Source organism: Sorex araneus, chromosome X (genome assembly GCF_027595985.1).
Source record: "Sorex araneus isolate mSorAra2 chromosome X, mSorAra2.pri, whole genome shotgun sequence".
NCBI classification, from domain to species: domain Eukaryota; kingdom Metazoa; phylum Chordata; class Mammalia; order Eulipotyphla; family Soricidae; genus Sorex; species Sorex araneus.
Genome location: NC_073313.1, coordinates 55917084 through 55943346, shown reverse-complemented (window position 1 = coordinate 55943346; position 26263 = coordinate 55917084). Strand labels below are relative to the sequence as shown.

The window sequence follows — 26263 nt, the reverse complement described above, 5'->3', positions numbered from 1 at the left end:
AGTTTGGGAGAGAAAAGGTAGACAGCTGGATGTTTTAATTCTCAAATTGGGGATTACCCCTTCCCCCTTAATTTCCCAGGTATTGACATCCCACTCTTGTTCTGAAGAAGGCCTGGAGGATGCAGCCAATGTGTTACTACAGCTCTCTCGGGGGGACCCTGGAACCCGGGACACAGTTCTCAAACTGCTACTGAATGGAGCTCGCCATCTGGGTTATACCCTTTGTAAACAGATAGGTAATAATAGGAGTAAAGGCATCCTATCTTTATGAAAACTCCCCCTTAGTTATAAACTTTCTGGAATCCACTCCTGAACCCTTTTGGACTAAAGCAAAGTTCTCTGATTCTGTATCACAGTTCCCATGCCATCTTGTTATGTCACTAATAATACTGGATTATAATCTCTTGTCTTCTGTTTAATTTGTTGTTTAAGAGAGAGGTTATGCTTCTTTCTACATTCCCAGTACCTGGCATACCTCCCAGTACCTGGCATACCTCACATAGTACTTGGTGAAGGAAAATTAGCATGCATACGACCATCAAAACTTCCTCCTTGCTTCTCTGAGCCCATGATGAGCGTTAACTATACTCTTTTTGTACTTCCTAGTGAGAAGTCAAGGGCTTGGAGTTAACTTAAAGGACTAGTGTATATGCTCTGTATGCAGTAGGCCTCGGTTCATTCTGTAGCACTGTATGGTTCCCTGATCATTGCCAGATGTGACCCAAACCAGAAGAATGATACTCTGCGTTGATATAGTTGCAGAAGTTGGTGGGGGGGTTGGATCGACACACAGCCATATTCGGGGATTACTCCTGGCTCTGTGCTCAGGAGTCAGTCCTGGTAGTGCTGGGGGAACTGTCTGCCAGGGATCAAACTTGTGTCAGCCACATGCAAAGCAAGTACCTCCCATATTATGTCTCTTCCACAGGGCACAAAAATTCTAAGAACACTTCTAATCATCTAGTTTCCATCCTCTTATTTTACAACGAAAACTGAAAACCCAGTGATGGTGATTGTATCAAGTAGAGCCAGAACTCTTTGACATAGTCTCTTTGCTTTCTCCTACCTTTACCAAATCGAGTCTCCCTAGATGTTGGCTATCTGCTTAGTTATTTTGTTTTCACAAATACACCTGAAGATGTGTGGTTTGAGTTGACTGGATTCTTAAGACCCAGGGTATTACAAGGCTATTAATGAGAATTTAGCATGCACTCCTTTACCCAATTATCTCCTAATTATCAGAACAGCCTTCTGAGTTTGGGTAGTGTTCGTCCATTATTAAAATGAATTTACTAATGGGAAAGGGGTAAACAAATTTACCGAGGAGCATTGTAAAACCTTCATTAGTTCAAAAGTTTTACAGGAAAATTATACTCCCTTGTGCACTACTGATGTATTTTATGTAGATTCACCCGATTCTTGAGGTCAGGTTAATCAGTTTTTGGTCTGTTAATGCATCAGTATATGTAGTAAGATGAGCATAGCAGAAGTCTTTTCACTTCAGGTTCTCTACAGATGGGCAAAGAGGGTGACCCTGGGCAAGTATGTCACAAAGGTTTGGTTTTCAGCTGCTTTTTTAAACAACTACCACTCCTCTGCTGCCCAGGTACTCTTCTGGCAGAGCTACGAGAATACAATCTGGAACAACAACGGCGAACTCACTGTGAGACCCTTTCTCCTGATGGCCTGCCTGAGGAGCAGCCACAGACCACCAAGCTGAAAGGCAAAATGCAGAGCAGGTGTGTGTTAGGTACCCATTTGGGGGCTGGAATCTGCAGCACTGAAAGGTGGCTCTTGCTGTTTTCCTGGATTCCCCCCCCCTCTTTTACCAGATTTCTGTATCTGCCCTGTCTCTTGAACTATATTTTCCTACTTGTAAGATTTCCTTGTGAGATTTAATATTCCTCGGGTTGATACCACAAATCCCTGCTTGCTCTGGGTGTTTATGCTTTGATGCTGTTAGTATACGCAAGCCACCTCTACACTATCCAGGTTTGACATGGCTGAGAATGTGGTAATTGTGGCATCTCAGAAGCGACCCCTGGGTGGCCGGGAGCTCCAGCTGCCTTCTATGTCCATGTTGACATCCAAGACATCCACCCAGAAGTTCTTCTTGAGGGTACTGCAGGTCATCATCCAGCTCCGAGACGACACACGCCGAGCTAACAAGAAAGCCAAGCAGACAGGCAGGCTAGGTATGGAATTGAAGTGTCCAGTTGAGGGGTAGGGTTGGTGGTGGAGAATCCAGAGTCCCTGGAGAACAGGACTCAATATCATGTCTTCTTCCTGTTTAACCTTTTCAAAAGGAAATGATGGTCCTATCTTAAAATGTTGATGGCTGCATTCTGTATCTCACTCAAGCTGTCTGCATAGGAAATTCATTAGGGCAAGTGGTGGGAATTGTTTGGGAGTGGAAATCTGGCAGGGAATTGGGGGTGGATCTCTTCGTGGGAGATTTAACTCACTGAATATGCCTCCCTTCTGTTTCCCTGATTACTTTTGACTAAAACTTGGTAGCAAGTGTTGCCTCAGCCATGGTCAACAAACCCTTTTTCCTCCTCATCCCAGAGAACCTTCTTATCTGCCACTATCTGCTGCCTGTCACCATGTTTCCTTGCTATTGTTTATAATAGTAGATATTAGTGTCTGTTGATGAGCACAGTGAAGCTGCCTGAGTAGCTCAAAAACATCAGGAAGGACCAGCCCAGGAGATGAGAAAGAGAATGTTAGTTGATCCCTCTTCTTACATTTTTATCTTGCCTTCTTTTTCCTCTCTAGGTTCCTCCGGTTTAGGCTCAGCTAGCAGCATCCAGGCAGCTGTTCGGCAGCTGGAGGCTGAGGCTGATGCCATTATACAAATGGTACGTGAGGGTCAAAGGGCGCGGAGACAGCAACAAGCAGCAACGGTTAGCATGATGCCTGTGGTCCCTCATTCATTTGTCTTTCCCCTTACCCCCACCTCATCATAAGTGGGGTTTTACTACCCTTATATGCTTTTGCATTAAGTTGTCTGTGTGAATGCTTCTGGACAATAGGGTTACTTTCTGTTTTGTTTTGTTTTCTTTACTGATCGTTCATTGGTTTGTTGGTTTAGTTTAAAGCTTAGCCATCATACCCCACTTCCAACAATCCAGTCAATAGTGGTGCTTTTGCAAACTGCATTACACTAGATGCCTGGATTCTAAGGATATATGAGGTGAATTTTTTTAGTATCATAAAATAATGCAAGTATCCAGAGGCACTTACGGAATCCTGCCCTTGAAGTCCCCTGAATGCTCTTCTAGCTTTTATGCTAAAGTCCCTCCTTGCGGGAGTTCTCTTTCTTTCTTTCTTTACTTTCAGTCAACTTTATTATTTAAAAAAGTCCCCTGGCCTTGGTACACATCTCACACAGCCTCTTCTGTCTACCTCTGGGCCAGACTTCTATCTCTGTTCTCCATATTTGCCACATAGGCACAGGTACCTTTAGCTTCATGGTCTGCTCATTGCTGGTCATTGCTGGATTTCCAGCACCAAGGGCTGCAGGAAAGCCTGGCATATCATGTATGCATATTTACATATATTATGGCAGGTTTTTTATTTTTCTCTTTTCGCAACTCTCCTCCAAACTCAGAGATAACAGTCTCTTTTCTTTATATTACTATTGTACAGTATGCATTTATTGGGAGGAAACTGGAGAGCTGTTATCATGGAGCCTTTTATCCTGTCTCATTCCTATACCAAATAAAACACAGATGTGGCTTCTTTTTTCTTTATTTTTGCAGTGCTGGGGGTTAGCAAGCCCATGTTTTATGCATGCAACTAAGCCACATCCCCTGCCCAGATATTTGCTTTTAAAAATAATCTCCACTCATCAAAGGTTATACTAATTGCCCTATTATTATTCCTCTTGTTAGCAAACAAAGAGCAGACTGCTTCTGCCTCTGTGTGTGTGTGTGTGTGTGTGTGAGAGAGAGAGAGAGAGAGAGAGAGAGAGAGGGAGAGGATAGGAGAGGAGAGAGAAAAACTCCCTAGAAGAAATCCTGCAGTCTGTCCTATATCCAAGAGACTTATATCTGACTGTACATAGGTCTGGAGTAGAGTGGAATCGAAGCAAGCATCCAGGGAGCTCCTTGGAAAAGCTTGCAAACTCAGGGTAGAGAACAACAAAGAAAGTGGGAAGGCTGTTCTTTTACCCTGGAGAATTACCAAGTTCCTGACAAGACATGGGAAGAGTCTTTACAAGCTTATGTGTGAGAAGTAGAGCCAGCCTCTAGCCTGTCCCTGAAGAAAGCCAGGCTGCATCCTTTATATGATTTTGTCTCCCTTTTATTTAGTCGGAGTCAAGCCAGTCAGAGGCATCTGTCCGGAGGGAAGAATCACCCATGGATGTGGACCAACCATCTCCCAGTGCTCAGGATACTCAATCTGTTGGTCAGTACTACTTCTTTCCAGCCCAGCAACAAGGAACAAACTTGATGGAATATTTGGATCCTCTGCACCATATATACATCAGTTCGCTGTTTTCAAGTTTTTTTTCTAGCTGACACTACTTTCTTTTAGTATTAATTGGGGTTTATCAATTAGTCAAGGCCATTAAGAGCCATAGCATATTATGATTTTTATAGTTCATTGGAATGCAGCTCAGTGGTATAGTGCTTGCCTTGCCATGTATGAGGCCTGAAATTCCATCCTCAATATCCTCCAAAAAAACTATGCTGTATTTGAGACCTGATTTACCCCATTTATTAGTGCTAAGAGATAGGCCAAAACTCATGTTTTCTTGTTTAAAATAGAGATGTTAGTTCTTAGGATTAAACAAGCTAACGTGTGTATATCGCTCATGGCAGCATTTCATAGAATTGAAATGCTATGAAACATGTAATACTCTTTTTTTTGCAGTTGGTGATGTCCTAAGATACCCATTTATGAAATAATTTAATATGTTCTCTCTGATGTTACTAAATCTACTAACAGAGCCTTGAAGAACAAATAGGGTTTGAGTGGAGGGTAAAAAGCAAAGGTTAGGAATCAAACTAAATGGGACAGAAGTGGAGAGACGGAAGGTGATTGGTGAAGGTACATCAAATGCTTTTGATGTTTTCCTCCACCTAAGAAATGATAAGGCTGAGTCTTGTTTCTTGGTTACTGAGCAGATTTTATAGTAAGGTATCAGCTAAGGAAGTCTATATCTCATATTATTTAAAAATGGACTAGACATTGAGGTAGGAAGTTCTAGATTAAGTCCTGATGTTTTCTTTGAAAAAGAAAATAGGGACACAGCAGCCGACTTCTAAGGGCATCTGTCAGTGAGGATAGTATCCTAGAACAGAGTGGAACACAGTGATCCAAATTTCCATCACTATCACATTGCCCTTAAATTCATTGGGAGTTAATAAGGCAATAGCTAGGCACTATGCTTTAGAATTTTGCTAAATAAGAAACCACTAGATGAAATATAGGTTGCTGCTACATGGATGCAACTGGAGAGTATTGTGCTGAATGAGATTAGTCAGAAGGAGGTGGACAGACATAGAATTATCTCTCTCATGCGAAGAATATAAAGAAACTTAGTAGGGGAATAACAAATTCCCGAGGGCAACAGGAACAGAGAAATGACATTTAGTAGGAAGCTTACCACAGGGAGGAGATGGGGGAATAGGATGTGGGAGTGAGGGGTGGTTGGCAGCTGGGACGGTGGTGGAGGGAAGGAAACAGGCACTGATGGAGGATGTGATTCTGGAATGTTTTATACATGAAACACTACTGGGTGTTTTATAAACCACAATGCCTATAAAGTAAAAGTAAGAAACTACTAGCTGGATATGGTTAGCACTGGAAATGTAGCTAGAGGAATTAAGGAACCAGGTTTCTTTTTTATTGCATTAAATGTAAATGCCTTCCAGAATAGGAGTAGAGCTTCCTTTCAGATAATATATTCAGTACGATTTGATGTTCAGTATTAATGAAGAGTGGACCAGTGTCTTTGATCTGATGACCTGTACTTTTAATTTGAGAATTGAGTGAAAGGAGAAACCTCAAAGATTTTCTGACAATCTTGTGTGTCCTGCTCTATAGGCTCAGATGGAACCCCACAGGGTGAGAAGGAAAAGGAAGAGAGGCCACCTGAGTTACCCCTGCTCAGTGAGCAGCTGAGCTTGGATGAATTGTGGGACATGCTAGGAGAGTGTCTGAAGGAATTAGAGGAATCCCATGACCAGCATGCAGTGCTAGGTAAGTTGTGGCCCACGAACCACAATCCCAATCCAACCAATGTGTTATGATACCCTTTTTATTTGCCTAATTTTCCTTTCATATTACTCCTTCCCCTCAGTGGCTGTACTTTGGGATGGGGGCTACATCTGGCAGTGCTGAGAACTACTCCTAGCTTTGGTGCTCAGGTGACCATTAATTAGGTGTCAGACAAAGCATGGACTTCAGCCCTTTAAGCCATCTCCTCAGATAACACAGTGTCTAAATTTTAGAGAATTCAAAGTTAGAATATTTTTCTTTGACTTGGGTGCCAGAAAAAAGATTGGTAAGTGAGATGGCGCAAAGGGCTAGTACACGTGCTTTGAATGCTGGAGGCTAGGATTCCTTCCTAAAGCACCTGCATACAAACCTCGGCACAAAATTAGGAGCAACCTTTAAAGTGGGTATGGCAAAAAAACGCATGCCAAAAATTTGCCTTCTCTTAATAAATGGCATCTTTCATCTTTCATTTTTTTAGACCCAGAGAATCTGTATAACCAGTTGTCTATTCCATTTTCCGTTTCTAAATGTTTTTTGGGGAGGGCCAAAGCCAGCAGTACTTAGGGGTCATTCCTACCTGGGCTAGGGGGACCATATAGGTTGCAGGAATTGAACCCAGTTCAGCTTTGTACAAGGCAAGCAGCGTACCTACTGTGCTGTATTATCTCGTCAGCCCCTGGTTCACTTTTCTATTCTACGATTATGATTCTCAAGTTTTCATTATTTTATCTTATACTGTTGTAATTTAGAGAGCTCCAAAATAATGCCAGGTATTCCGACTTAGCAGTACAAGGAGCCTCAGTCACACCAGTGGTGCTTGAAGATGTAGTTCTGTAATTTAATTATGATGGAGAAGTGGTTTGCATGTTGAAGTTTGTAAAGTAAAAATGACTTTTATTCTTACCACCAGTGCTACAGCCTGCAGTTGAGGCCTTCTTTCTGGTCCATGCCACAGAACGGGAAAGCAAGCCTCCTATCAGAGATACCCGTGAGAGCCAACTGGCGCATATCAAAGACGAGCCTCCTCCACTGTCCCCTGCCCCCTTAACCCCAGCCACTCCTTCCTCCCTTGACCCATTTTTCTCCCGTGAGCCCTCATCTATGCACATCTCCTCAAGCCTGCCCCCTGACACACAGAAGTTCCTACGCTTTGCAGGTACAGGAAACTCTTAGACCGCCCCTCCCCATTAACCTCCCCCTACCTACCAATGTAAAAAGCCTCATTTATTAACAGGTTGTCTTATATATTGTATCCTAAACTGCTGGGAGGATTTTGGGCTGGGTGTATACATGAAAGTGGAGCTGTTAATCTGGAAGCCAATTGTAGGTCATATAGTTTCCCTGAGATAAGGATGAAAAGTGTTACTGTCATCTTGTTTTCTGGGATCCATGGTGTGTTGATTCCTGCTGTCCTTTCTCCCCTCAGAGACTCACCGCACTGTGTTAAATCAGATATTACGGCAGTCCACCACCCACCTTGCTGATGGACCTTTTGCTGTCTTGGTAGACTACATTCGTGTCCTCGACTTTGATGTTAAGCGCAAGTATGTTGGGTTGGGGTTGGGGAAGGGGAGGGCTACTTCACAAATGAACTCTCCTCCCAAAATAGAGCTAAAGTTTCTTCAGAAGCAGTGTTTTCAAGGAAAGCAGTTATATTTTTCCCTTGTTCTTTGGGTCACAGCCGGTGGTGCTCAAAGCTTACTCCTAGCTCTGTACTTAGGGATCACTTCTGGAGGGGCTTTTAGAGCTTACGGGGTGCTATGGATTGAGCCCAGGTCAGCCATGTGCAAGACAAGCACCTTACCATACTGTCTCTCTGGCCCAGGAAAGCAATTTCTTGACATTGTACCTAGAGAGAGATACACTCTGGAAATTTTCACACAACTCTCCACTTATCAAAAAATATTTTTTGTTGAGCCGTATGATTTCTGATGTTCCAGTCTGTTCCTTAGATTAATATACGATATCCAGTTTTCTTATAACTATATATCTCACAGTTGTTTACTTTAAAGAAAAGATATCTTGGGGCTGGAGTGATAGCACAGCGGGTAGGGCGTTAGCTTTGCATGCGGCCAACCCGGGTTCTAATCCCAGCATCCCATATGGTCCCCTGAGCACCGCCAGGAGTAATTCCTGAGTGCATGAGCCAGGAATGACCCCTGTGCATTGCCGGGTGTGACCCAAAAAGCACAAAGAAAAAGATCTGGTGCTGGAGCAATAGCACAGCAGGTAGGGCATTTGCCTTGCACGCGGCCAACCCAAGTTCGATGCCAGGCATCCCATAAGGTCCACCGATTACTGCCAGGAGTGATTCCTGAGTACATGAGCCAGGAGTAACCCCTGTGCATTGCTGGGTGTGACTCAAAAAGGAAAAAAGATATCCAGTTTTCCATAGTATACTTACAGTAGGGCCTGCTGAGTGTACAGCATTCCTGTATTCCCTACTCCGCCCTTCCTGTTCACATGTGCTTACCTAATGCATTGCCAAACTTTCTGATTGAACCCAGGGCTTCACACATGTAAGGCAGGGTGTTCTACCACTGAGCTACATCCACTTATGCCTTCTTAGCAGAAGTTCTGTGCCACAATCTGTTGGCCCTTACTCAGTGGAAATGGGGGAACAAAGTAGGCGATGAATGATCTACCTTTCCCAACTGCTGGGACTTTTTTCTAGTGGAACAGATGGGTGTCTTGGGTCTTCATCCTAATAGGCAAATACAAGTTTCTCTGCCATGCCCAATCTTTTCTATTAAGTTTACTTACGTGTGTTTGACGGTACACGCCCCTTCATGCTGAGAGCACTATTGTTCTCAGAAGTTACCCCTGGCTATGAGATACTATGTATCTCACAGTTGCTTAATTTTAATTTCAGGTAACCACATGTGGTGCCAGGGACTTGAACCAGGGTTGTGGCCACAACAACTACATACAAAGCAGGTACCTGTGTCCCTCTTTCTGGCTCCAATCTTATTTTCCTTCGTTTCTTTTCAAGATACTTCCGCCAAGAGTTGGAGCGTTTGGATGAGGGACTCCGGAAAGAAGACATGGCTGTACATGTCCGCCGTGATCATGTGTTTGAAGACTCCTATCGGGAGCTACACAGGAAATCCCCTGAGGAAATGAAGAATCGATTGTAAGACCCAGAGCTGAGACTAGACAGGAAGGGTAGTGACATCTACATGGTATTAAAGGGTTACAAAGGGCCCCCAGTGTGCATGAAATTTTAGAATCCTGCTATCCTCTCCAACAATTTCCCATAGAAATCTTGATTAGATAATCTCACTGAGCTATTTTCTCCTGGCCTAGATATACAACTAGGGCTTTTTTTTAAATTAAATCACTGTGAGCATCACAAAGCTATTCATGTTTGGATTTCAATCATACAATGTTCCAACACCCATTCTTCCACGAGTATACATTTCCGACCACCAGTCTTTCCTTCCCACCCCTCCAATCTGCCCCTGTGGCAGGCACCTTTCTTTCTTTTCCTCTCTCCCTCCCTCCTTTTGTGCATTATGCTTTGCAGTTGGGCAGGGGCTTTGGGTTGTAGACATGATTGCAGGGGCTTCAAGAAGTACAGGGAGGTGGGGGGAGGTAGCCCATCCCGACCCTGAGAGAGCCTGGAGATTTTGGTCACAAAACCCACATACCCAAATTTTTAACAGATTAATGTCTTGGTAAGGTCCATCCCGAGACAGTGGAGTTCAACTGGGGACATAGCAGCGATTTTGGATTGTGGGAGAAAATGGCTGCCAAGGGCTTTGCTTGGGTGGGCACTGGCAAACCCGGCCCCCTCCTGTGTACCCCATCTATATAGCCTTACACAAGTTTGAGATTAACTGCAGCTTCTGAATTCTTTCAAGATTTATTTATGGATCTTGGAAGCAAGGCCAATATGAGCTTATATAGTTGAGCTGCAGGTGGTTTGTGGGCATGGCTCCCACATACGTAACTTTTGGTGATTTAATTTCTCAGGTCACTTGGTCCCTAGTTGTTGGAGTCCGGCCAGAGGCACAGCAGTAATTTGGAGGTGTCAGGGAGCCTGTGGGTCCAGGTTGACCTGCCAGCAGCACCATGTTTCCTAGGCCCCAGTAGTTAGTGACCGCAGCAGTGGCCCCAGCAGGGACCATGACTGGGTCCAGGGCTGCTATAGTATGCAGCTTGGGCACTCTGGGTGGGCTGCAGCCACTAGTCCAGCAGAACTTGATCAGGGGGCACTTGCCCCCATCTTAGATCTCCAGAGATGAGGCGCTCAGGGGGAATTTCCTTCCTAATATGCTGTAGGTGGCACAGGCTAGTCAGGGGAGGAAGTGACAGTGGGACCACCCCACAGTTGGTAAATCGCCAGGGCCCCATGATGGAGACCTCAAGTGCCTCCTCAACTCCAGGACCTCAGCACCTGCACTCCACAGTGATACCAAGTTGGGCCCAAAGAGTCGTGTTCAGACCCATTGAAATTCTGCAGCCTCCCATGGTGCTGAGAGCTGCAGGACCTCTGCAAGCTGGTGGTCCCCACGCGGTCTGGGCAACCAGCCAGTTTCTGTTTAATGGTGCTCTCCCTGAGCCAGAATATCCCAGGGCCACCCACATTCACTCGCTCAAAAATTTTGTGGCTGTATTGGCTGTTGAGAGTACTAAGTGTTGCCGTCCTTCTGGTGCTTACTGATGCCCTGCCTCCATCTTTACCAGAACTCCTCTCACCAGCGTACTGGCATACACCAGAAAGTCTGAAAAATTTAAGTGCTGGTGAGGATGTGGTGATAAAAGGAAACTTCATTGACTCTAAAACTACTTAGGGAAGATGAGTTTGCATTACCATACTCCTCAGCGTACAAACCTGATTTAAACACACACTTGCTCTGTCTTTAGCATGATCTCACCATCCATGATCCACATGACATAGTATGAAAAGCCTTGTTTCTCTAAGCAATTCCTATGAAATTCCCATTCTGGATTCAGTTCTTTGAGACCACTTGATGGTTCCTCTTCACTAAGCAAGGCCTCACTAAGGCTTCTGTACTTTAACTTGCGTCAGTGATGCTTTTCCATCTTTGTCTCCTGGATTCTCCTGGCATTTTTTTTACCTTTGTAACCTTGCTTTCCCTAACCATTGCTTCATTCACTTGTTGGGGTCATGCTATAATAAATGAGTGTATTTTCTGGGCTTTCTGAACATCCCTGCATATTTTTTTCCAGGTATATAGTATTTGAAGGAGAAGAAGGGCAGGATGCTGGAGGGCTCCTGCGGGAATGGTATATGATCATCTCACGAGAGATGTTTAACCCTATGTATGCCTTGTTCCGTACCTCACCCGGTGATCGGGTCACCTATACCATCAATCCATCTTCACATTGCAACCCCAACCACCTCAGCTACTTCAAGTTTGTTGGACGCATTGTGGCCAAAGCTGTATATGATAACCGCCTCCTGGAGTGCTATTTTACTCGGTCCTTCTACAAACACATCTTGGGGAAATCTGTCAGGTGAGGATATGGGACAGTAGTTGAAATCAAATCCTTAAGTGCCATTCCTATGTTGGTTCTCCCTTACCCACATGCAAAATGTTTTCAATTTTTTTTCCAGATACACAGATATGGAGAGTGAAGATTACCACTTCTACCAGGGCCTAGTTTATCTGCTGGAAAATGATGTCTCCACACTAGGCTATGACCTTACATTCAGCACTGAGGTAAATAAGAATGCCCTGACTGCCACATATCACTCTAAAACTGAGTCATTGGATAACATCTCATGGTTCTGAAGCAGCATCTCTACTTTGGGTGGGGTGGGGGCATACCCAGCAGTGATCAGGTCAGGCATCCATCCTCCAGGGCTCAGGGGACTATGTGGAGTGTTGGAGATCAAACCCAGGTCAACCACAGGGAAGGGGGATTCATTTCCTGGGTACAGAAAAAGTACAGCAGGTAATACCTTGCCTTGCATGCAGAGCTGGCCCTGGTTTGCGCCCTGGCCCCACATATGGTTCCCTGCACATAGAGCTGGGAATAAGCTCTGAGCACTGCTGGGTGTATCCCCCAAAACTCTCAAAGCAAAAACACTCCCTATTAAGGATTTAGGAGGTAATGTGAAAACAGTCTTGCTATGTGTCTCTGCCCGAAATTGGCAGAGTTTTTAAGCTATGTTCCAAGGTCTCTCAGTCTTTTTCTAAACCAAAACTGATTTCTATGGTTTGTGTTTTGGGTGTTCTAGGTCCAAGAATTTGGAGTCTGTGAAGTTCGTGACCTCAAACCCAATGGGGCTAACATCTTGGTAACAGAGGAAAATAAAAAGGAATACGTACACCTGGTGTGCCAGATGAGAATGACAGGTAAGTAAATGCCTGTTGCTCAATACAAAGAGAATGAAATTGCACTCGTTTCATTATTTCTTCTCTTTCTCTATGCCAGTCAGGATTGTCTTGTGCAAAAGGAGTCTTAAATACCTGACCAAATGTTTACCTTTGTCTACCCTTATATAGTTTGAAATAGCCGTATGTGAGGCAGGCACACAAATCAGTATCCTACCAGCCACAGGAGCCAGATTGGGCACTTCTGACTCCTACCAGTTTCAAGAGTTTAGAAACCATGTAACTTTGTTGCTTCTCTCCCCAGGAGCCATCCGTAAACAGCTTGCGGCTTTCTTAGAGGGCTTCTATGAAATCATTCCAAAGCGCCTCATTTCCATCTTCACTGAGCAGGAGTTAGAATTGCTTATATCAGGATTGCCCACAATTGACATTGATGATTTGAAATCCAATACTGAATACCACAAGTACCAATCCAACTCTATCCAGGTAAGTTACTTCTTGAGTCCCTCCCCACATTCATTCCTAATGAGTACCAGTTTGTCTGATACACAATAAACGAGTATTTTTTTTGGCTTGTTTGGGTCACACCCAGCGATGCTCAGGGGTTACTCCTGGCTTTTCACTCAGGAATCAATCCTGGCAGTGCTCAATAAACCAGTATTCTTGGGGAATGAATTTGTCAGTGTCAGTTTAAGCTGTACCTAACTTTTCCTTCTGACTTACGTTTTCGGGTAATACTCTTCCTCATGAATGAAGGAATTGAAGCCTATCCCACAAATAGTACTTGCTTAAGATTCCAAGCCTATCCTGATTGCTTACTAAAACCCACGCTCCCCAAGTACTCTGGCTTTTAAAAAATGTTCCTTCCTGTAGATCCAGTGGTTCTGGAGAGCACTGCGCTCTTTTGACCAAGCTGACCGTGCCAAGTTCCTCCAATTTGTCACCGGTACTTCCAAGGTTCCTTTGCAGGGCTTTGCTGCCCTTGAAGGCATGAATGGCATTCAGAAGTTTCAGATCCATAGGGATGACAGGTCCACAGATCGCCTTCCTTCAGCTCACACATGGTAAGATGAAGGTTGTTGGAATGATACTTCTAAGCCCTTACCCTGATATTAACCCAAATCTGGCCCAGAGTCACTGTGGGGATAGGGAGGCATGCAGGTGAACACAGTCAAACTGTATTCAGAGGCTTAGTAGGACAGCAAGGAACTGAAGGAGCAGGCTAATTCTGAAGACATCAAATTACCAGTGACCCTGAATACCTTCTTGGATCTTGTGGGCCTAGCAAGGCCATTGTGTATTTATTGTTTTGGGGATATGCATTGGCAGGGATGAGCCCTCTTTGCATATGCTCAGCTGTTAAGCTTATCTGTCCAGCCTATTGTATTTGAGAAGAAATAAAAAGGCAAAGACTAAAGTTTTTGTTGCCTTATAGCCAGTTTTGAGTCCATATTTAGAGTATGCCAGACAAGACTACAAGTCAAAAAGCAGGTACTAGATTCCCTTAGGAAGAAGTGCGATGGGTACAGTACCATGGGGGCACTGGAATTGGCATCATTTTTTATCAGATTCACTGAATCTTTCTTCTTTCCATAGTTTTAATCAGCTGGACCTGCCTGCCTATGAGAGCTTTGAGAAGCTCCGCCACATGCTACTATTGGCCATCCAAGAGTGCTCTGAAGGCTTTGGGCTGGCCTAATAATGCCCCAACCACTGCTGTGGGGGTTTTCTACCATTGTTGGACCTGGAAAAGGGGGCAATTAAAACAAAAAGAACCAGAAGGAAAATGTCAAAAATCAATAAATGAAATCCATCAACTCACCATTTGTGTGTCCCAGCTGCCCCATTTTCCCCAGCATATGCTGGTTCCCCTTTTCCTATTCATTCTCTTTCCCACTCCTTTTCCCTCACCTCCTCTTTCCCCATTCCATGCCGTCCATGATCCCCACCCCATGTGTTAAAAGGCAGTAGCCTTTGCAGGGACCTGTTTGTCCCAACTGTTTGAACAGTGTGCTCCTCATATTCTATGTTCAGAAGGATTTGCTGCATTGAGACTTGAAACCTTTGGATAGGGGAAAAATTATATATATATATATTTTTTTGTTCTGTTTGCATTTCTTAATTTGTGCTTGGAATGTGTTGATGTGCACAGCTAATGATTCAATGCGAGACAAGATTGGCGTCTGTGTTGTGGAGGTTTCAAATAAAGAACACTCTTCATAACTCACTTTTCACAATGGAGTTTTTTTCAAACCTTAAAAATAAATTCTTGAGCACATGCTAGATGACTGGAGAATGAAGCCAGATGGTCTCTCCAGAAATTCATCTCTGGCACCACCACTGGTGCATCCTCCTCCACAGTTGGTTTTCCCAGAGATCAGGAGCCACCAGTAATTGCAGGACAGGGGCATTCTTTTTCAGAATGGGATCTGCACTGGGGCACAGTGATGGTGTTAGAGATTGCAGCCAATGACAAAATATCACCTTGCTTTAAGGAACAAACCAGCAGGTTGTACAAAATTTTCCAAGAACTCAATCCAACCAACAGTTCTCTTTGGTGAGCCTTTATAATAGCCTCAAATCTGGGATTATGTTTAAAATTTTTATTTCATTTGTTATTCATTTCTAATATTTTAATAAGCAAATAATTTGAACAGCTCTTCAGAAGAACCATCTTCCCATCCTTTTTGTTTTGTCTCTCCCTCTTGTCATTTGCCTGTCTGTCTACCAGTCTGTACACAGATAATCTATTACTCCTTTGTGGTTTTTATTCAGCACTTAGAACTGGTCTAAAGATTTTGACGGTTCCAGTCTTCAAAGAAAAAAAATAATTTAATAAAAGTTTAGTTAGAAAAATAACTGAAAGTGGTGTTTGTTCTGTGTGGTTTTTCTCATTATCTAAAGGTGCTATTCAAAATGTGGATCTAAAAAGCAGTGGTATGTTCTTAATCTGATTTCTTCTGGGTCCTAACACGAATGGATGCTAAATATTTCTTTCATTTTTTCCATTAATCATGCTTAGCTCTGGTGACTGAGAAGACAGCAAGGATCATCTTTGTCCCTCCTATTGAACAAGGGCAGTTTAGTTCTATCACAGATGTAGCAAGGGGTTTCTGGCAGAAATACTTGCCCTACCCTAGAAGATAAAGGAGGGCCTTTCATTGTCAGTAGCATTTGGGTTGAACTGAAAGCTAATATGGAGAAAAGGAGGGGAGAGTAATCTAGCTCAAGGCAAGGCAACAAATGCGTTGATAAGGTTCCCTGGAATAGGCTAGAAGTTATCCAGCAGGACTTTAAAGTGAAATGAAATATATACACTATAATTAATCAGTAAGCTTAACTGGTTCTTGAAATCTCAATATAGAATAATGCTCTGGCATAATTTACTTTTGAAAGGGATTTGGGTTTGGAAACTAGAAGTACACATGACTAATCCTAAGGAAAATAAAAATCTAGCTAATCTAGCTCATTGACATTAAAAAGTGGGAAGAACCAGAGAAATATGTTGTCACTTAAGAGTACCTGCTGCAAGAATATACGATCAATTCAAATTCTTAGTGTTTCACATGTTCTAAGCTCAGTCCTGGCAACGTAAGCAATCCGCAGCTGTACTCCAGCCAAGGTGTGTACCCACAAAATTGCAGCTCCATGCAAGCACCACAACTAGGAAATGACCTCTGAGCATGTGTTTAAGCACCACAGTGACCTTAGCAAGCATTACATCCAACCCTACTCAAAAATGTGACCAAGGATAATTTGCCTTTGGGATATACTACATACAGTGTGATGTAATTGATGTGGCAGGTGGGAATAAGATGCTTTAAGTAGACACAAAGTATTAACTACTCTTGGTAATTTACTGCCTTCAGACCAACAGCAGGTTTAATGAAGGAAGCAAAAAATGGTGCTATTACCAGTTACACTACTGTTCCAGTAAAGCAGGAAACATCAACATTAGTTTTCCATCAAGTATGCATCCCTACAATGTAATAATTGTCCTGTGGGAAATAAATTTGTTACATATATCAAAACACAGTCTTGAGGCCAGAGTACAAAGATCAATCATGGGGCTTGGAACCATATGGGGTGCCAGGAATGGAATCCAGGTCAGCCATGTGCAACGGATGTACTATCAGGACTCCACAGTACAAGATTTAAGGTGCTTGCCTTGCACATAGCCAACACCAACACGATTCAATCACCACCCAACACCGCATGTGATTCCCCTAAGAGCAGAGCCAAGAGTAAGGCCTGAACACCCCAAAACAAGTCTCAGGCCAGAATGATAGAGCAGGAAGGCCTCACACGTGGCCGACTTGGGTTTGATCCCTGGCACCCCCTATGAACCCCTAAGCATGCCAAGATACTTCCTGAGCACAGAGCCAGGAGTAACCCCTAATAATCGTCGAGTATAGCCCCAAAACAAAAAGTCTCAATAAGAATATTTGAGGGGCTGGGGCTAAAATACAGCGGGTAAGGCGTTTGCCTTGCACGCAGCTGACCCAAGTTCAGTCCCTGGCATCCCATATGGTCCCCCGAGCACCGCCAGGAGTAATTACTGAGGGCAGAGCCCGGAGTAACCCCTGTGCATCACGGGGTGTGACCCAAAAAGCAAAAAAAAAATGTAAGTTGTAAAACTTGGCTAGCAAGAGCTTTAAGGTGCATTGCATGTAGGAAGCCAAGGTTCAGTCCCAGAAATGCTGGGAGCAACTCCCCAAGAGCATGAGCACTACTTGGTATGGTCCAAAAATAAAGTTGCTAGTCCAAGGAGTGTTAAGAAGGCCTTGCATGCAGCCAAACCCAGCACCACAGAGGGTTCCCCAAAGCACGGTCAGGAGTAGCCCAAACCTCCACTACCAAATAGCTGCAGAACTACATACATGTATAAATACACCAAGAGCATTAAAAATGTATGAAAAATGTGAGAACCGTGCATGAGTATGGTACTGGATGATGGGAACAAGAAGAGGATGCAGTTGAGAAGAAGGTTACAACACACAGGTAATGCTTTTTAAGTTGGTTGGTGCTGGGTACATGGCTATTTCTAACAACACTAAGATATACACTTGGTTTATATATAAGATATATTTAAGATATACTGCAGGTTTAGTTCAAGACCACTGCAATAAAGTGAATCACAATTTGGGGGGTTTTCTAGTATATGTAAAGGTTATTACACTGTATTCCGTTAAGTATACTATATCTTTTGGGTTTTTTTTTTTTATTGAATCACCATGTGGAAAGTTACAAAGCTTTCAGGATTAAGTCTCAGTAACACAATGCCCGAACACCCATCCCTGCACATATTACACCACCAAGAACCACAGTAAACCTCCCCCCAACCCCCCACCCCGCCTGTGTAGCTGATAAATTTCACTTCACTTTCTCTTTACTTTGATAACATTCAAACAAAAAACTCACTATTATTGTTTGGAGTTCCCCACCCCCCAGAGTTGGACCTGCTGGAAAGGAAGCATTTGATAATTTGTTTTCCATTGCTGAGAATGAAGAGATATGAGGTCGTGTGGCCACAATAGCGGCCGCAAGGTTCTGGATTTCTGTATGTTAGTATTTTAGTAACTAAGTCCAGAGGAATTTCTGCCAGAAGTTGCATCATTGCTAGCTAATACCTCTCTGCTACTTTATATTCCACATATGAGTGCAATCTTTCTATATCTCTTTCTTTCTGACTCATTTCACTGATCATGATACTTTCCATGTTGATCCACTTATATGCAAATTTCATGACTTCACGTTTTCTAACAGCTGCATAGTATTCCATTGTGTAGATGTACCAGTTTCTTTAGCCTATCTGTTTTTGGGCACTCCGGTGTTTTCCAGATTGTGGCTATTGTAAACAGTGCTGCAATGAACATAGAAATGCAAATGTCATTTGTACTATACCTTTTTGCCTCTCCGGGGTATATTCCCAGGAGTGGTATTGCTGGGTCAAATGGGAGCTCAATTTCTAATTATTTGAGAACCGTCCATATAGTTTTCCAAAAGGGCTGAACAAGTGGCATTCCCACCAGCAGTGAAGAAGAGTCCCTTTCTCCCCACATCTGCACCAACACCGGTGGCTTTTGTTTTTTTTTTTTTTGGATGTGGGCCAGTCTCTGTTGTGTGACATGGTATCTCATTGTTGTTTTGATCTGCATCTCCCTGGTGATTAGTGATGTCGAGCATTTTCTCATGTGCCTCTCAGCCATTCAAATTTCTTCTTTGGGGAAGTTTTTGTTCATTTCATCACCCCATTTTTTGATTGAGTCAGCAGTTTTCTTCTTCTGGAGTTCTACCAGTGCCTTGTATATCCTTGATATCAACCCCTTATCGGATGGGTATTGGGTAAATATCCTTTCCCATTCTGTAAGCTGTCTTTGTACTTCGGTCACTGTATCTTTTGAGGTGCAGAAGCTTCTTAGTTTAAGGTAGTCCCATTTATTTATCTCTGTTTTCACTTGCTTGGCCAGTTGTGTGTCAGCTTTGAATATACCGTTGGCTAAAATGTCGTGGAGGGTTTTGCCAACCTTGTCTTCAATGTACCTTATGGATTCTGGTCTGGTGTTGAGGTCTTTAATCCATTTTGATCTGACTTTTGTACATGGTGATAGGTGGAGATCTGAGTCCATTTTTTTGCATAGAGCTGTCCAGTTTTGCCAGCACAATTTGTTAAACATGCTTTCCTTGCTCCACTACACATTTCTTGCTCTCTTATCAAAGATTAGATGATCGTATATTTGGGGTGGTGTGTCAGAATATTCAACCCTGTTCCATTGGTCTGCAGCTCTGCCTTTGTTCCAGTACCATGCTGTTTTAATTCCTACCGCTTTGTAGTATAGTTTGAAGTTGGGGTGGTTGATTCCTCCCATTTTCTTTTTCCCAAACATTGCTTTAGCTATTAGTGGGGGCTTATTGTTCCATATGAATTTCATGAATGTTCGTTCCATTTCTTTGAAGAATGTCAAGGGTATCTTTATAGGGATTGCATTGAATTTGTACAATGCTTTGGGGAGTATTGCCATTTTGATAATATTCATTCTTCCAATCCATGAGCAGGGAATATCTTTCCATTTCCGCATGTCCTCTTTTATTTCCTGAAGTAGCTTATAGTTTTCATTATACAAATCCTTTGCCTCCTGGGGCTGGAGCAATAGCACAGCAGGTAGGGCGTTTGCCTTGCACGCGGCCGACTCGGGTTCGATTCCCAGCATCCCATATGGTCCCCTGAGCACCGCCAGGAGTAATTCCTGAGTGCATGAGCCAGAAGTAACCCCTGTGCATTGCCGGGTGTGACCCAAAAAGCAAAAAGAAAAAAAAAATCCTTTGCCTCCTTAGTTAAGTTTATTCTGAGGTATTTGATCGTTTGAGGCACAATTGTGAACGGGATTGCTTTTATCATGTCGCTTTCTTCTCTGTCATTATTTGCTTAAGTATACTATATCTTTGTCTTTTTTTTTTAGTCACCATGAGATAGTTACAAAGTTTTCATGTTTGAGTTTCAGTCATACAGTGATTGAACACCCATCCCTCCACCAGTGTACATTTTCTACCACTAATATCCCCAGTACCCCACCCAATCCCAACCCTCCCCCTGCCTCTATAGCATTTTTCCCCATACTCTCTACTTTGGGGCATTATGGTTTGCAATATTGATACTGAGATGCTATCATATTTGGTCCTTTATCTACTTTTAGCATACATCTCCCATCTGGAAATATCCCTCCAACCATCATTGACTTAGTGATCCCCTCTCTATTCCAGCTGCCTTCTCCCGCAGCTCATGAGGCAGGCTTCCAACTATGGAAAAATATTCCTGGCCCTTGTGTCTACTGTCCTTGAGTGTCAATCTCATGCTATTTTATACTCCACAGATGAGTGCAGTGATTCTATGTCTGTCCATTTCTCTCTGACTCATTTCACCTAACATGATATTCTCCATGACCATCCACTTTCAAGCAAATTTCATGACTTCATCTCTCCTAACAGCTGCGTAGTATTCTATTGTGTAGATGTACCAAAGTTTGTTTGTTTGTTTTGGGTCACACCTGGCAATGCACAGGGGTTACTTCTGGCTCTGCACTCAGGAATTACTCCTGGCGGTGCTCAGGAGACCATATGGGATGCTGGGACTCGAACACGGGTCGGCTGAGTGCAAGGCAAACGCCCTACTCGCTGTGCTATCGCTCCAGCCCCAATGTACCAAAGTTTTTTTAACTGGTCATCTGTTCTCGGGCTCTCAGGTTGTTTCCAGATTCTGGCTATTGTGAACAGTGCTGCAATGAACATAACAAGTGCAGATGTCATTTTTACCGTGCTTTTTTGCACCCTCGGGATATATTCCCAGAAATGGTATTGCAGGGTCATATATGGAAGCTCAATTCCTATTTTTTTAAGCAATGACCATATTGTTTTCCAAAAAGGCTAGACCAGTTGGCATTCCCACCAACAGTGAAAGAGTGTCCCTTTTTCCCCACATCCACGCCAGCACTGGATTCTTTTGTTCTTTTGAATGTGTTCCAGTCTCTGTGGTGTGAGCTATCTCATTGTTCTTTTGATTTGCATCTCTCTGATCATTAGCGATGTAGAGCATTTTTCATATGCCCTTTGGCCATTTGTATTTCTTTTTTGAGGAAGCTCCTGTTCATTTCTTCTCTCCATTTTTGATGGGTTTGGAGGTTTTTTTTCTTGTCCAATTCTACTAATGTTTTGTATATTCTGGATACTAACTCCTTATCAATATGTACTGAGTAAATATTCTTTACCATTCCATGGGCTATCTCTGTATTTTGGTCACTGTTTCTTTTGAGGTATAGAAGCTTCTTAGTTTAATGTAGTCTCATTTGTTTATGTTTGCTTCCACTTGCTTGGTCAGTAGTGTTTCATTCTTAAAGATGCCTTTAGCTTCAATATCATGGAAGGTCCTGCCTACATTTTCCTCCAGGTACCTTATGAATTCAGGTCTGATATTGAGATCTTTAATCCACTTTGATCTGACTTTTGTGCCTGGCGTTAGAGCTCTGAGTTCACTTTTTGCAGGTAGCTATCCAGTTTTCTCAGCACCACTTGTTGAAGAGGCTTTCCTTTTTCGACTTCACATTTATTGTTCCTTTATCAAAAATTAAGTGTTCATATATTTGAGAGTCTGTAACAAAATATTCTAATCTGTTCCATTGGTCTGCAGGTCTGTTTCTAGTCCAATACCGTGCTGTTTTAATTACTACTGCTTTGTAGTACAGTTTGAAATTGGGGGAAGTGAAGCCACCCATCTTCTTTTTCCCAAGGATTGACAATAGCTTTATGTCTTAAGCAATGTACATAATTAAATGTGCACCTGACTTTTTTAATGACATTGATAGACAATGTACAGGTGCCATGAATCTTTAATTTACAAAAAGAATAAAGAATAAACGGGGCTGAGAAGATGGTCCAAAGCACTGGAGTGTCAGAACTGAGCAACTCGCTGCAGAGATGCCTCTGGACTTTACACTAGGCCGCTTTCACTGGGCTACTCCAGATAGGAGCAGGTGTTGTCCTTCCGCCTGCCCCCTAGGAATCCCAGCGTCTGCCATATTCCAGAACCCAATGATAAGCCCAGGTACTCAGAAGCAATAACAACAAACACCAGGCCTCACGGCATAGGGCATGTGCCAGTCCCTCTCATCACCCTGCCCTGATGGGGCCATGAGATGGTGCCCATGAACTGCCTCCTGCTACTATATAAGGTCTTTATTGGTCATGATCCAGAGACACACAAAAGAATCTTGGAACTGAGCAGCTCTTTGCAAAGATCTCTCCAGAACCTAATTATCTAAAATTTTATAATTCCAGGAGTGTGTGGCTGCGAGTTATCCTATTCATAACAAGCAACACAAAATAAATTGTCTAGCATTGCCTTTTCAGCAGGTTTGAGTGGTGGAGGGAAAATTCCAAATAATAATAGTGGGACTGGTGTCAAAATACTGAATGTAACCAAAGTAGAGAGAGTATTTTAGAAATTTTCTGCCACACAGGCAGGGGAAGGGTTGGAATGGAGGGAGATACTGGGGATTTTAGTGGTGGAAAATGTGTACTGGTGAAGGGTGGGTGTTTGACATTGTATGACAGAAACTCAAACATGAGAGCTTTGTAACTCTATCGCATAGTGATTCAAAAATGAAGAAAGAGAGAAAGAGAGAGAAGAGAGAAAGAAAGAAAGAAAGAAAGAAGGAAAGAAAGAAAGAAAGAAAGAAAGAAAGAAAGAAAGAAAGAAAGAAAGAAAGAAAGAAAGAGAGAGAGAGAGAGAGAGAGAGAGAGAGAAAGAAAGAAAGAAAGAAAGAAAGAAAGAAAGAAAGAAAGAAAGAAAGAAAGAAAGAAAGAAAGAAAGAAAGAAAGAAAGAAAGAAAGAAAGAAAGAAAGAAAGAAAGAAAGAAAGAAAGAAAGAAAGAAAGAAAGAAAGAAAGAAAAAGAAAGAAGGAAGGGCTGGAGCAATAGCACAGCGGGTAGGGCGTTTGCCTTGCACGCGGCCGACCCGGGTTCTAATCCCAGCATCCCATATGGTCCCCTGAGCACCGCCAGGAGTAATTCCTGAGTGCAGAGTCAGGAGTAACCCCTGTGCATCGCCGGGTGTGACCCAAAAAGCAAAAAAGGAAGGAAGGAAGGAAGGAAGGAAGGAAGGAAGGAAGGAAGGAAGGAAGGAAGGAAGGAAGGAAGGAAGGAAGGAAGGAAGGAAGGAAGGAAGGAAGGAAGAAAGAAAGAAAGAAAGAAAGAAAGAAAGAAAGAAAGAAAGAAAGAAAGAAAGAAAGAAAGAAAGAAAGAAAGAAAGAAAGAAAGAAAGAAAGAAAGAAAGAAAGGCACTGGAGAGTGTGTTTTGCATGTGGGAGAACCTCACGTGTGATTCCCTGGCATTGTATGGTCCCCTGAATACTGCTGGGTGTGGCCTCTGAAAGAAAAAAGTAATCTGCAAAACAATAAAAGCCTGGGGCAAAACAATAAAAGCCTATATTTTAAAAGCCTATATTTTAAAAACAATAAAAGCCTATATTTTATATATCTAAAACACTTTTTAATACTTTTTGAGATGGATATGGGTTCAGGACTATATTTAGTGCTAGGGATTGAACCCACATCAGCTGCATGCAAGGCAAGTGCCTTACCTACTGTACTATCTGGCCGAGTTAATTAGTCTTAAATTGCAATTTTTGTGATGGATATTATTAAATTGAATAACACATTTGAGGTAGTCACAAAGAGTATAAATAACAGACCTAATTCTATATGAAGACTAATAGCATGACATAATTAAACATGCCTCTCTGCCCTTCCTTAATAATTCTCTCCACTGATGTGTTATTATGATTACCACTGGTTATCTCTTTATTAAAACAGTCCTCTTCTCATGCCTAACAATTTATTATAAAAAGCTGGATACATTTAAGAAAATAAGATTACCATTAATAATTATGCAGAGGTATTGAGGTGATAGTACAGCAGGTAGGGTGTACTGCTGCCTTGCATGCAGCTGACCCATGTTGGATCCCTGACACCCCATATAGTTTCCTAAGCACCACAGGAGTGATTCCTGAGTACAGAGCCAGATGTACCCCTGAACATCACCAGGTGTGGCCCCAAAACAAAAAACAAATTATTATTATTCTGAGCCTGCAGAATCTCCTGCTCCAGCGCCAGGCTGTCTTCATCAGGGCCCCTCAGAGGGGGCGAGTTGAGTCTCCCCCCCACCCCAAGCAGAGCCCCAACAGCTGAAAACCTCTAGAACCCAGCCACAGCCCTGTTCAAGGCCACTCTCCACATCTCCGAAGAGCCTCACCCATGAAGGAACCATCAGAGGAACCCAGGTATGCAGGACCCGTGGCTGAGATCTCCAAGCCTGCTCGGATTGGGACTAGGCCTCCTCCACCCAAATCCCCAGTTTTCCAGTAGCTGGGCAGCCACACCCACAAACTGCCCCCAGTGCCATGTAATCTCGTCAATGGCAAAGATACAGAGACTATAAAAAAAAGCTCTTGGAAAAGAGCAATGCAGAATCTCACTCAACAGAGCCTGGCAAGCTACCCATGGCGTATTCAATATGCCAAAAACAGTACCAATAATGGGCCTCATTCCCATGACCCTGAATGCGACAGGGATGAATTGGAGACATACTGTGCCCACTCGAGCAAATCGATGAGCGACAGATGACAGTGATACAGTGATATTCTGAGGCACAAATACAAATAATAGATAATATATAGATCTATGCTTAAAATGGATGTCTTGGAGAGGTATTACTCATCATACATAAATACTAAAATTTTTATTGTGGCACATTCTCCACCTTGGAGGTTGGCCTGGATCTTCACCTGAGATTCTCTTTTTTACCCACACTAATCTGAGGAATATAGAACAACATGTCCAAGGAATGGAAGGTATAATGGTAACAAGGGGGCCGGAGCAATAGTAGAGTAGGGAGAGCATTTTCCTTGTGTGCGGCTGACCTGTGTTTGATCGTCAGCACTCCATATGGTTCCCTGAGCCGCAAGGAGTGATTCTTGATCACAGAGCCAGGAGTAAGCCCTGAGCACTGCTGGGTGTGGCCAAAATTATTTTACTTCACAAAAATATTTTATTGAGCATTTGCCTTGTATTTGACAATGTGGATAAGTCAGTGTTTTGTCCAGATCCTGAAAAGCAGGAGGTAAGAAAGTATAGGGGAAAACAGGTACACAAAGATATTAGTGTTAGAAGTATTAAACATTTTCTCAAGTGCAACATTTGGAAACAAAAGGAAAGAGATGCCCTTTACAACAGTAAAGTAAACTACCTAGAAATAACTTAAGCATTGTTTGAGATTCTGTCTGAAATGTTTTGTAAAAAGACTGCAAAATACTAAAGTATAAAAATACAAAAATGAAGACTTAGAATGTGTATTAGCTGGCCAACTTTTAGGGACAAAATGACAACGTGAAGCAAGGTGGGAGTTGCAATAGGCAGAATTGCCTGACAAAGAATGACTTCAACATGAACATCCATTGTGCTATGATCTACTGTAAACAGAAAATGAAGTACCAAAAACCAGTGGGAAAAGGAATCATTTTGTCAGTGTTAATTTGAGAAACTTGCCCAAGTATTTGAAGTGAGAAAAATACAGGTTACTTTACACTTCACACTAAATAGATTCAAAATAGAAGATTCAAGCATAAAAAACATGGAACTTGGCACCCCCAGCCCCAGCCCCAGTCAGCATAGCCCTGATAGCACCCAAGAGCCATTTGGTGTGATGCTGGTGAATCCCAAAACTTCAGAGCCAGGGCACCAGCACCAAACCATCAGGTCTACACCACTGGCCATCAATGGGAGAGCCTCCAGTTCTCCCATTTTTTTACAGGAAAGGAAAACATGGGGGTCAGAGAGAGTACAGAAGATAAAGTGCGGGGCTGGAGCAATAGCAAAGTGGGTAGGGCGTTTGCCTTGCATGCGGCCAACCCGGGTTCGATTCCCAGCATCCCATATGGTCCCTGAGCACCACCAGGAGTAATTCCTGAGTGCAGAGCCAGGAGTAACCCCTGTGCATCGCCAGGTGTGACCCAAAAAGCAAAAAAAAAAGAAGATAAAGTGCTTGCTTTGCATGCAGCTGACTCTGGTTTGATCCCCTACACTGCTAGGAGTAACTCCTGAGCACAGAGCCAGGAGTAAGCCCTGAGCATTGCTGATGTGGCCTAAAACCAAACAACAGATACACAATAGAACAT

At 43.0% G+C, this 26263-nt stretch overlaps 1 protein-coding gene across 15 annotated transcripts in view; it reads left to right on the top strand.

Annotated features, from left to right (window-relative positions):
- Positions 1 to 15398, top strand: part of HUWE1 (HECT, UBA and WWE domain containing E3 ubiquitin protein ligase 1) — a 164475-nt gene extending 149077 nt beyond the window's left edge. For 14 of the 15 annotated variants that reach the window (XM_055119788.1, XM_055119784.1, XM_055119790.1 and 11 more), the window contains 15 exons: positions 80 to 236; positions 1607 to 1739; positions 1993 to 2195; positions 2779 to 2906; positions 4317 to 4413; positions 6058 to 6213; positions 7142 to 7387; positions 7658 to 7775; positions 9224 to 9364; positions 11428 to 11715; positions 11816 to 11921; positions 12443 to 12560; positions 12844 to 13025; positions 13413 to 13603; positions 14136 to 15398. In XM_055119788.1, coding sequence (XP_054975763.1) covers positions 80 to 236; positions 1607 to 1739; positions 1993 to 2195; positions 2779 to 2906; positions 4317 to 4413; positions 6058 to 6213; positions 7142 to 7387; positions 7658 to 7775; positions 9224 to 9364; positions 11428 to 11715; positions 11816 to 11921; positions 12443 to 12560; positions 12844 to 13025; positions 13413 to 13603; positions 14136 to 14238 — 2367 coding nt within the window. In that variant the 3' untranslated portion in view covers positions 14239 to 15398. The remainder of the gene's footprint in view (positions 1 to 79; positions 237 to 1606; positions 1740 to 1992; positions 2196 to 2778; positions 2907 to 4316; positions 4414 to 6057; positions 6214 to 7141; positions 7388 to 7657; positions 7776 to 9223; positions 9365 to 11427; positions 11716 to 11815; positions 11922 to 12442; positions 12561 to 12843; positions 13026 to 13412; positions 13604 to 14135) is intronic. The other variant, XM_055119796.1, reaches the window with a different exon arrangement.
- Positions 15399 to 26263: the final 10865 nt, after the last annotated feature.